We start from the raw sequence: 12,167 nt of genomic DNA, 5'->3' as shown, positions 1-12,167 counted from the left end.
ACCCACAAGCTCTCCGACGGCTCCTCGTCCTAACCCAGGAACATTTCCATACTTTCCACTTGCTCACCGAAACGCACACAGCTAAACCCCGCCTCGCCTCCACACCCTCTTTTCCCAAGTGTCTAAAACCTTCCAATCCAATGCCCCACTCATAGGAGCAATCCCACAATGTCTCCACGAGGCCAGGGAGATCATGCCCACGCAGGCATGCCTACGCCCTCAACCCCTCTTCGTTCTTCCCCATATTACGTGTGTTTGTGCAAAGGCATCTGAAACTACTGCCAAGTCTTCTCTACTTCGCTTGAACGGGCCGGGCCCAGCTCCCTCAGCCTTTCTCACAAGTGACGCGCTCCGGTCCCCTCTGCGTCTACAGGGCCGGCCAGCCCCTCCAAGACCTCCACACCTCCCATGGACTACAGAGCCCGGAACAGGACACCACTGCTCCGGGGCAGGGCTCCGGCAATCCCAAAACACAACACATTTTGCCGCACGGGGCACGGTCTCATTTTGCTCTCTGCCTGCCTCCTCCACCGAAGCAGGGAAAACACAACCATGCCCTCACTCTGGGGCCAAACGCATGGGACAACAGACACAGAGCAAGCAACACAGCAGCAGCAAAGCTCCTCCTTTCTTCCTAATCCTTCTTCACTCAAGCCTATTTTTTAATGTCTTGTTGCCCTGCCTCCTCAGCTTCCAAGACTGCAGCGAGGCCCCCCCCATGCAAGAACACCTCCAGGCCTCCAACGCTCACACCCACACACACGCCCTTGTACACTGCCACTGCCCCCGGGCCCTTGCTGCAAGAGGGGCATCCCCAGGCCCGGCCCACTGACGTCACTGCTCATCCCTTGCAAGCACAAAAGGAAAACACTGCCTAAGAGGAAAATAAAGGCAAGCCACAAAGTGAAAGGAAAAGTGACCACAGCCACCACCAGGGCACTGCAGGTGGAAAAGATGCTGGGGCACAAAGAGAAACTTCAGCTGCACAGCACAGGCCTTGCAGCTGGCCCTGCAGCTGACCAAGAACACCCAACAACCCTCCCTGACACAGCTGACCCGACGCCTCCGACCCAGCGCTTTCATAACCCCACTCACCCACTACTGCCACCCCACTGCCACCACAATCCCCAACCACGGACACCCCAACAAACCACTGCCCCGAGACCACCACAGCCACCAGCCCAGACTGGAAACCACGGGCGGAAACTCCCAGCAACCAGAAAGCGATGAAGGGAAAGCTGCCGCGATACAAAGCCGCACAGCCGGCAGCACCCCAAGCACAGCCACCACCAGCACCAGCGCCGAGCCTCACCAGCCTCCTGCCCAGCACCACCCCACAGCACCCACAGACCCACCATGGCTGCGCCCAACGCCCCACAGCCGCGCCTGCCGCACGCCGCCCCGGCACTCCTGCTCCTCCTCACGGCTCTCGCCACCACCCTCGCCTGCCAACAGCTCTGGACACACGACGACACCTTCCCCGGCGACGCACTCCGCCTCCTCCAGGACGTGGCTCCCAGCTACGCACAGCCCTGCCACCTCCAAGAGCCGCCCTTCTTCCCCGACACCCTGCTCCACAGCAACCTCCGCCCGCACCAAGCCGCCGCCACCGCCCTACGCATCCTCCAGAACCTCTTCCACACCCTCGGCACCAACAGCACCCGCCAGCACTGGCACAGCCAGCCTCGCAACGACCTCCTCAACAAACTCCAGCACTACATCCACCACCTCGAGCAATGCCTCCCTGACAACGCCACGCTCTTCAAAGGACCACGCAACCCGCTGCTCACCATCAACAAGTACTTCAGGGACATCCACCTCTTCCTCCACGCCCACAACCACAGCGCCTGCGCCTGGGACCACGTCCGCCTCGAAGCTCGCACCTCTTTACAGCACCTCCACAACCTCACCCGCACCATGCGCCGCTAGCGCAAACACCCACCCCCACACACCGACCCACATCCACGTGCCTCCCGCCACGCTCCCACACCGACGCCCCAAACCCACCCCGTGCCTCACGCCTCCCCTCTCCTGGCACAACAGACACGGCTGCAACAACCGCACGGCACCCGCAGCCTGCTACCGCTGCGCCTCCATTCATACAGCCTCTCCCATCGATTTGGACAAAGGACTTTCTCTACTTATTCATTCATCTATTTATTTATTTATTTATTTATTTATTCACTTATTTATTCACTTATTTATGCCACTGAAAATAAAGACCTCTGACAAAACACTTGCCGCTGCCTCTCGTCTCACTAACTCTGCAAACCCAGCCTTTCGGCCGGCGGAAAGCCACCTCTACTCAACACCTACTCCTCTACTCCCAGCCCTGCTCCAGAAAGGGCTCCGCACAGCCCCTACCCACTCTTCTCACTGCCACCTGCCCAAGCAGGTTTGTGCAGCAACCTCTTTGGAAGAACATTCCCAGCATTTGCCCAACACCACAGAATCACAAAAATAAAGACAGGGTAAGGCTGGAAAGCACCACTGCAGCTCATCTGCTTTATCCACAGAGTGCTCCATCCATCCATCCAATCCATCCATCCAATCCATGGCTCTCTGACTTAGAGAGAAGGACGTTGTGCGGGACGGCGTCAAACACTTTGCACAAGTCCAGGCAGACCAGGTCACGCACTCTGCCCCCATCCACCAACGCTGCAGCCCTACCCACAGATGGTTACCAAAATTGCCAGGAATGGCAACTTTCCCCTTTGGAAAGCCACGCTGCCTGTTACCTATCACCTCTTTGCTTTCCAGACGCCTCCGCTGAGGTTCCAGCGGAAGCAGTGCCATCCTCTTGCCTGGCACGGAGGTCAGACCGACCGCTTCGTATTCCCGTGCTCTTCTGCTCTCCCCGTTTTAAAAGCAAGGGCTATACTTCCCCTCCTCCACAGGTATCAGGGACTTCAGCTGACAGGACACCATTTTTCAAATATGATCCAGGGTGGCCTAGCAACTCCATCTGACAGTTCCCTAAGGACCCGCTAATGAATCTCTTCATGTCCCACGGACTTGCACATGTTCAGGTTCCTAAGATGGTCTCAAACCTCATCCTCTCCTACAGTGGCCTTGGGCTCTTCATTCTTCACGCAGGGCTCCCTGCATTTGCCTTCTGCAACTCGGGCAGTGTGGCTGGAGCACTCGCACTGAAGAGGGACGCACAGACGTTGCTGAGAACCTCAGCGTTCTCTTTGCCCAGGACAGCCACGTCTCCCCTTTCCTTACGCACATTATCGCTAACATTCTTTTGCTTGCAAGAGATCTAGCGAAGCCTGCCCTCCCACCCTTGACAGCCCTGGCCAGACTCAATTCTAAAGGGGCCTTGGCAAGCCTAACCTTGTCTCTAGCTTACCGTACCCTTTCCCTGTGTTCCTTTCAGGCCACCTGTCCTCCTTCCCGCTTCCTGAAACTTTCTCTTTTTGCTCACAGTTTGCCCAGCAGCTCCCTAGCCATCCGTGGATGCCTCCTGGCGTTTTCGCACCAGTTCCCCCTGCTTCAAATGCATCACTCCTCAGCTTGGAGGAAGGGGATCCTTGAAACTCAGCCACATTCTTGGGCCCCTCTGTCCTCCAGGCCTCTATCATCTGGCACCCTGTCAAGCACATCCTTGAAGAGCCCAAAGTCTGCTCTCTCAAGTCCGGGCCAGGGAGTTCACTGGGTGACCGGCTCACTATCCCGAGGATCTCCTACTCCAACATCCCGTGGTCACTGCAGCCAAGGCTGCCTTGGAGCATCCTATTCCCCACCAGCTCCTCCTACTGGTGAGCACACGGCCTCTGTCCTTGCTGGCTCCTCAGTCACTTGCGCAAGGGAGCTGTCACTGACACATTCCAGAAACCTCCCACGTGGCCGGAGTCCTGCCACGTTGCCTCTCCAAAAGATATCGCTGTGGTTCAAAACCCCACTGAGGCCCAGGGCTTGCAAACGCAAAACCACTACCATCCGGCTATACGCGGCTTCGTCCACTCCATCCTCCCGGCTGGATGGGCCTGTACCGGACCCCAGCCACTCCAGCATCCCGTGTCTCTGGTTGCCCCTTAACCTGGACCCACAAGCTCTCCGACGGCTCCTCGTCCTAACCCAGGAACATTTCCATACTTTCCACTTGCTCACCGAAACGCACACAGCTAAACCCCGCCTCGCCTCCACACCCTCTTTTCCCAAGTGTCTAAAACCTTCCAATCCAATGCCCCACTCATAGGAGCAATCCCACAATGTCTCCACGAGGCCAGGGAGATCATGCCCACGCAGGCATGCCTACGCCCTCAACCCCTCTTCGTTCTTCCCCATATTACGTGTGTTTGTGCAAAGGCATCTGAAACTACTGCCAAGTCTTCTCTACTTCGCTTGAACGGGCCGGGCCCAGCTCCCTCAGCCTTTCTCACAAGTGACGCGCTCCGGTCCCCTCTGCGTCTACAGGGCCGGCCAGCCCCTCCAAGACCTCCACACCTCCCATGGACTACAGAGCCCGGAACAGGACACCACTGCTCCGGGGCAGGGCTCCGGCAATCCCAAAACACAACACATTTTGCCGCACGGGGCACGGTCTCATTTTGCTCTCTGCCTGCCTCCTCCACCGAAGCAGGGAAAACACAACCATGCCCTCACTCTGGGGCCAAACGCATGGGACAACAGACACAGAGCAAGCAACACAGCAGCAGCAAAGCTCCTCCTTTCTTCCTAATCCTTCTTCACTCAAGCCTATTTTTTAATGTCTTGTTGCCCTGCCTCCTCAGCTTCCAAGACTGCAGCGAGGCCCCCCCCATGCAAGAACACCTCCAGGCCTCCAACGCTCACACCCACACACACGCCCTTGTACACTGCCACTGCCCCCGGGCCCTTGCTGCAAGAGGGGCATCCCCAGGCCCGGCCCACTGACGTCACTGCTCATCCCTTGCAAGCACAAAAGGAAAACACTGCCTAAGAGGAAAATAAAGGCAAGCCACAAAGTGAAAGGAAAAGTGACCACAGCCACCACCAGGGCACTGCAGGTGGAAAAGATGCTGGGGCACAAAGAGAAACTTCAGCTGCACAGCACAGGCCTTGCAGCTGGCCCTGCAGCTGACCAAGAACACCCAACAACCCTCCCTGACACAGCTGACCCGACGCCTCCGACCCAGCGCTTTCATAACCCCACTCACCCACTACTGCCACCCCACTGCCACCACAATCCCCAACCACGGACACCCCAACAAACCACTGCCCCGAGACCACCACAGCCACCAGCCCAGACTGGAAACCACGGGCGGAAACTCCCAGCAACCAGAAAGCGATGAAGGGAAAGCTGCCGCGATACAAAGCCGCACAGCCGGCAGCACCCCAAGCACAGCCACCACCAGCACCAGCGCCGAGCCTCACCAGCCTCCTGCCCAGCACCACCCCACAGCACCCACAGACCCACCATGGCTGCGCCCAACGCCCCACAGCCGCGCCTGCCGCACGCCGCCCCGGCACTCCTGCTCCTCCTCACGGCTCTCGCCACCACCCTCGCCTGCCAACAGCTCTGGACACACGACGACACCTTCCCCGGCGACGCACTCCGCCTCCTCCAGGACGTGGCTCCCAGCTACGCACAGCCCTGCCACCTCCAAGAGCCGCCCTTCTTCCCCGACACCCTGCTCCACAGCAACCTCCGCCCGCACCAAGCCGCCGCCACCGCCCTACGCATCCTCCAGAACCTCTTCCACACCCTCGGCACCAACAGCACCCGCCAGCACTGGCACAGCCAGCCTCGCAACGACCTCCTCAACAAACTCCAGCACTACATCCACCACCTCGAGCAATGCCTCCCTGACAACGCCACGCTCTTCAAAGGACCACGCAACCCGCTGCTCACCATCAACAAGTACTTCAGGGACATCCACCTCTTCCTCCACGCCCACAACCACAGCGCCTGCGCCTGGGACCACGTCCGCCTCGAAGCTCGCACCTCTTTACAGCACCTCCACAACCTCACCCGCACCATGCGCCGCTAGCGCAAACACCCACCCCCACACACCGACCCACATCCACGTGCCTCCCGCCACGCTCCCACACCGACGCCCCAAACCCACCCCGTGCCTCACGCCTCCCCTCTCCTGGCACAACAGACACGGCTGCAACAACCGCACGGCACCCGCAGCCTGCTACCGCTGCGCCTCCATTCATACAGCCTCTCCCATCGATTTGGACAAAGGACTTTCTCTACTTATTCATCTATTTATTTATTTATTTATTTATTCACTTATTTATTCACTTATTTATGCCACTGAAAATAAAGACCTCTGACAAAACACTTGCCGCTGCCTCTCGTCTCACTAACTCTGCAAACCCAGCCTTTCGGCCGGCGGAAAGCCACCTCTACTCAACACCTACTCCTCTACTCCCAGCCCTGCTCCAGAAAGGGCTCCGCACAGCCCCTACCCACTCTTCTCACTGCCACCTGCCCAAGCAGGTTTGTGCAGCAACCTCTTTGGAAGAACATTCCCAGCATTTGCCCAACACCACAGAATCACAAAAATAAAGACAGGGTAAGGCTGGAAAGCACCACTGCAGCTCATCTGCTTTATCCACAGAGTGCTCCATCCATCCATCCAATCCATCCATCCAATCCATGGCTCTCTGACTTAGAGAGAAGGACGTTGTGCGGGACAGCGTCAAACACTTTGCACAAGTCCAGGCAGACCAGGTCACGCACTCTGCCCCCATCCACCAACGCTGCAGCCCTACCCACAGATGGTTACCAAAATTGCCAGGAATGGCAACTTTCCCCTTTGGAAAGCCACGCTGCCTGTTACCTATCACCTCTTTGCTTTCCAGACGCCTCCGCTGAGGTTCCAGCGGAAGCAGTGCCATCCTCTTGCCTGGCACGGAGGTCAGACCGACCGCTTCGTATTCCCGTGCTCTTCTGCTCTCCCCGTTTTAAAAGCAAGGGCTATACTTCCCCTCCTCCACAGGTATCAGGGACTTCAGCTGACAGGACACCATTTTTCAAATATGATCCAGGGTGGCCTAGCAACTCCATCTGACAGTTCCCTAAGGACCCGCTAATGAATCTCTTCATGTCCCACGGACTTGCACATGTTCAGGTTCCTAAGATGGTCTCAAACCTCATCCTCTCCTACAGTGGCCTTGGGCTCTTCATTCTTCACGCAGGGCTCCCTGCATTTGCCTTCTGCAACTCGGGCAGTGTGGCTGGAGCACTCGCACTGAAGAGGGACGCACAGACGTTGCTGAGAACCTCAGCGTTCTCTTTGCCCAGGACAGCCACGTCTCCCCTTTCCTTACGCACATTATCGCTAACATTCTTTTGCTTGCAAGAGATCTAGCGAAGCCTGCCCTCCCACCCTTGACAGCCCTGGCCAGACTCAATTCTAAAGGGGCCTTGGCAAGCCTAACCTTGTCTCTAGCTTACCGTACCCTTTCCCTGTGTTCCTTTCAGGCCACCTGTCCTCCTTCCCGCTTCCTGAAACTTTCTCTTTTTGCTCACAGTTTGCCCAGCAGCTCCCTAGCCATCCGTGGATGCCTCCTGGCGTTTTCGCACCAGTTCCCCCTGCTTCAAATGCATCACTCCTCAGCTTGGAGGAAGGGGATCCTTGAAACTCAGCCACATTCTTGGGCCCCTCTGTCCTCCAGGCCTCTATCATCTGGCACCCTGTCAAGCACATCCTTGAAGAGCCCAAAGTCTGCTCTCTCAAGTCCGGGCCAGGGAGTTCACTGGGTGACCGGCTCACTATCCCGAGGATCTCCTACTCCAACATCCCGTGGTCACTGCAGCCAAGGCTGCCTTGGAGCATCCTATTCCCCACCAGCTCCTCCTACTGGTGAGCACACGGCCTCTGTCCTTGCTGGCTCCTCAGTCACTTGCGCAAGGGAGCTGTCACTGACACATTCCAGAAACCTCCCACGTGGCCGGAGTCCTGCCACGTTGCCTCTCCAAAAGATATCGCTGTGGTTCAAAACCCCACTGAGGCCCAGGGCTTGCAAACGCAAAACCACTACCATCCGGCTATACGCGGCTTCGTCCACTCCATCCTCCCGGCTGGATGGGCCTGTACCGGACCCCAGCCACTCCAGCATCCCGTGTCTCTGGTTGCCCCTTAACCTGGACCCACAAGCTCTCCGACGGCTCCTCGTCCTAACCCAGGAACATTTCCATACTTTCCACTTGCTCACCGAAACACACACAGCTAAACCCCGCCTCGCCTCCACACCCTCTTTTCCCAAGTGTCTAAAACCTTCCAATCCAATGCCCCACTCATAGGAGCAATCCCACAATGTCTCCACGAGGCCAGGGAGATCATGCCCACGCAGGCATGCCTACGCCCTCAACCCCTCTTCGTTCTTCCCCATATTACGTGTGTTTGTGCAAAGGCATCTGAAACTACTGCCAAGTCTTCTCTACTTCGCTTGAACGGGCCGGGCCCAGCTCCCTCAGCCTTTCTCACAAGTGACGCGCTCCGGTCCCCTCTGCGTCTACAGGGCCGGCCAGCCCCTCCAAGACCTCCACACCTCCCATGGACTACAGAGCCCGGAACAGGACACCACTGCTCCGGGGCAGGGCTCCGGCAATCCCAAAACACAACACATTTTGCCGCACGGGGCACGGTCTCATTTTGCTCTCTGCCTGCCTCCTCCACCGAAGCAGGGAAAACACAACCATGCCCTCACTCTGGGGCCAAACGCATGGGACAACAGACACAGAGCAAGCAACACAGCAGCAGCAAAGCTCCTCCTTTCTTCCTAATCCTTCTTCACTCAAGCCTATTTTTTAATGTCTTGTTGCCCTGCCTCCTCAGCTTCCAAGACTGCAGCGAGGCCCCCCCCATGCAAGAACACCTCCAGGCCTCCAACGCTCACACCCACACACACGCCCTTGTACACTGCCACTGCCCCCGGGCCCTTGCTGCAAGAGGGGCATCCCCAGGCCCGGCCCACTGACGTCACTGCTCATCCCTTGCAAGCACAAAAGGAAAACACTGCCTAAGAGGAAAATAAAGGCAAGCCACAAAGTGAAAGGAAAAGTGACCACAGCCACCACCAGGGCACTGCAGGTGGAAAAGATGCTGGGGCACAAAGAGAAACTTCAGCTGCACAGCACAGGCCTTGCAGCTGGCCCTGCAGCTGACCAAGAACACCCAACAACCCTCCCTGACACAGCTGACCCGACGCCTCCGACCCAGCGCTTTCATAACCCCACTCACCCACTACTGCCACCCCACTGCCACCACAATCCCCAACCACGGACACCCCAACAAACCACTGCCCCGAGACCACCACAGCCACCAGCCCAGACTGGAAACCACGGGCGGAAACTCCCAGCAACCAGAAAGCGATGAAGGGAAAGCTGCCGCGATACAAAGCCGCACAGCCGGCAGCACCCCAAGCACAGCCACCACCAGCACCAGCGCCGAGCCTCACCAGCCTCCTGCCCAGCACCACCCCACAGCACCCACAGACCCACCATGGCTGCGCCCAACGCCCCACAGCCGCGCCTGCCGCACGCCGCCCCGGCACTCCTGCTCCTCCTCACGGCTCTCGCCACCACCCTCGCCTGCCAACAGCTCTGGACACACGACGACACCTTCCCCGGCGACGCACTCCGCCTCCTCCAGGACGTGGCTCCCAGCTACGCACAGCCCTGCCACCTCCAAGAGCCGCCCTTCTTCCCCGACACCCTGCTCCACAGCAACCTCCGCCCGCACCAAGCCGCCGCCACCGCCCTACGCATCCTCCAGAACCTCTTCCACACCCTCGGCACCAACAGCACCCGCCAGCACTGGCACAGCCAGCCTCGCAACGACCTCCTCAACAAACTCCAGCACTACATCCACCACCTCGAGCAATGCCTCCCTGACAACGCCACGCTCTTCAAAGGACCACGCAACCCGCTGCTCACCATCAACAAGTACTTCAGGGACATCCACCTCTTCCTCCACGCCCACAACCACAGCGCCTGCGCCTGGGACCACGTCCGCCTCGAAGCTCGCACCTCTTTACAGCACCTCCACAACCTCACCCGCACCATGCGCCGCTAGCGCAAACACCCACCCCCACACACCGACCCACATCCACGTGCCTCCCGCCACGCTCCCACACCGACGCCCCAAACCCACCCCGTGCCTCACGCCTCCCCTCTCCTGGCACAACAGACACGGCTGCAACAACCGCACGGCACCCGCAGCCTGCTACCGCTGCGCCTCCATTCATACAGCCTCTCCCATCGATTTGGACAAAGGACTTTCTCTACTTATTCATCTATTTATTTATTTATTTATTTATTTATTCACTTATTTATTCACTTATTTATGCCACTGAAAATAAAGACCTCTGACAAAACACTTGCCGCTGCCTCTCGTCTCACTAACTCTGCAAACCCAGCCTTTCGGCCGGCGGAAAGCCACCTCTACTCAACACCTACTCCTCTACTCCCAGCCCTGCTCCAGAAAGGGCTCCGCACAGCCCCTACCCACTCTTCTCACTGCCACCTGCCCAAGCAGGTTTGTGCAGCAACCTCTTTGGAAGAACATTCCCAGCATTTGCCCAACACCACAGAACCACAAAAATAAAGACAGGGTAAGGCTGGATAGCACCACTGCAGCTCATCTGCTTTATCCACAGAGTGCTCCATCCATCCATCCAATCCATCCATCCAATCCATGGCTCTCTGACTTAGAGAGAAGGACGTTGTGCGGGACGGCGTCAAACACTTTGCACAAGTCCAGGCAGACCAGGTCACGCACTCTGCCCCCATCCACCAACGCTGCAGCCCTACCCACAGATGGTTACCAAAATTGCCAGGAATGGCAACTTTCCCCTTTGGAAAGCCACGCTGCCTGTTACCTATCACCTCTTTGCTTTCCAGACGCCTCCGCTGAGGTTCCAGCGGAAGCAGTGCCATCCTCTTGCCTGGCACGGAGGTCAGACCGACCGCTTCGTATTCCCGTGCTCTTCTGCTCTCCCCGTTTTAAAAGCAAGGGCTATACTTCCCCTCCTCCACAGGTATCAGGGACTTCAGCTGACAGGACACCATTTTTCAAATATGATCCAGGGTGGCCTAGCAACTCCATCTGACAGTTCCCTAAGGACCCGCTAATGAATCTCTTCATGTCCCACGGACTTGCACATGTTCAGGTTCCTAAGATGGTCTCAAACCTCATCCTCTCCTACAGTGGCCTTGGGCTCTTCATTCTTCACGCAGGGCTCCCTGCATTTGCCTTCTGCAACTCGGGCAGTGTGGCTGGAGCACTCGCACTGAAGAGGGACGCACAGACGTTGCTGAGAACCTCAGCGTTCTCTTTGCCCAGGACAGCCACGTCTCCCCTTTCCTTACGCACATTATCGCTAACATTCTTTTGCTTGCAAGAGATCTAGCGAAGCCTGCCCTCCCACCCTTGACAGCCCTGGCCAGACTCAATTCTAAAGGGGCCTTGGCAAGCCTAACCTTGTCTCTAGCTTACCGTACCCTTTCCCTGTGTTCCTTTCAGGCCACCTGTCCTCCTTCCCGCTTCCTGAAACTTTCTCTTTTTGCTCACAGTTTGCCCAGCAGCTCCCTAGCCATCCGTGGATGCCTCCTGGCGTTTTCGCACCAGTTCCCCCTGCTTCAAATGCATCACTCCTCAGCTTGGAGGAAGGGGATCCTTGAAACTCAGCCACATTCTTGGGCCCCTCTGTCCTCCAGGCCTCTATCATCTGGCACCCTGTCAAGCACATCCTTGAAGAGCCCAAAGTCTGCTCTCTCAAGTCCGGGCCAGGGAGTTCACTGGGTGACCGGCTCACTATCCCGAGGATCTCCTACTCCAACATCCCGTGGTCACTGCAGCCAAGGCTGCCTTGGAGCATCCTATTCCCCACCAGCTCCTCCTACTGGTGAGCACACGGCCTCTGTCCTTGCTGGCTCCTCAGTCACTTGCGCAAGGGAGCTGTCACTGACACATTCCAGAAACCTCCCACGTGGCCGGAGTCCTGCCACGTTGCCTCTCCAAAAGATATCGCTGTGGTTCAAAACCCCACTGAGGCCCAGGGCTTGCAAACGCAAAACCACTACCATCCGGCTATACGCGGCTTCGTCCACTCCATCCTCCCGGCTGGATGGGCCTGTACCGGACCCCAGCCACTCCAGCATCCCGTGTCTCTGGTTGCCCCTTAACCTGGACCCACAAGCTCTCCGACGGCTCCTCGTCCTA

The 12,167-nt window shown here is 57.8% G+C and overlaps 4 protein-coding genes across 5 annotated transcripts in view; 3 read left to right on the top strand and 1 right to left on the bottom strand.

Moving 5' to 3' along the window:
- UBAP2 (ubiquitin associated protein 2) overlaps positions 1-12,167 on the bottom strand; it is a 185,177-nt gene that overhangs the window by 35,558 nt on the left and 137,452 nt on the right. The window lies entirely within an intron of this gene.
- On the top strand, positions 1,357-1,929 carry LOC309585269 (interferon-like; the record flags this gene model as incomplete). The annotated part of the gene is made up of 1 exon (XM_082301894.1): positions 1,357-1,929. The coding sequence occupies one exon, from the start codon at positions 1,357-1,359 to the stop codon at positions 1,927-1,929; it is 573 nt and encodes a 190-aa protein (XP_082158020.1).
- On the top strand, positions 5,406-5,978 carry LOC309585268 (interferon-like; the record flags this gene model as incomplete). Its single annotated transcript, XM_082301893.1, has 1 exon — positions 5,406-5,978. The coding sequence occupies one exon, from the start codon at positions 5,406-5,408 to the stop codon at positions 5,976-5,978; it is 573 nt and encodes a 190-aa protein (XP_082158019.1).
- On the top strand, positions 9,447-10,019 carry LOC309585267 (interferon-like; the record flags this gene model as incomplete). Its single annotated transcript, XM_082301892.1, has 1 exon — positions 9,447-10,019. The coding sequence occupies one exon, from the start codon at positions 9,447-9,449 to the stop codon at positions 10,017-10,019; it is 573 nt and encodes a 190-aa protein (XP_082158018.1).

This window comes from Coloeus monedula, assembly GCF_965178545.1.
Source record: "Coloeus monedula genome assembly, chromosome: Z".
Classification (NCBI taxonomy): Eukaryota; Metazoa; Chordata; class Aves; order Passeriformes; family Corvidae; genus Coloeus; species Coloeus monedula.
Note: the sequence above shows the minus strand (reverse complement) of the source record. Positions and strands in the feature narration are given on the sequence as shown.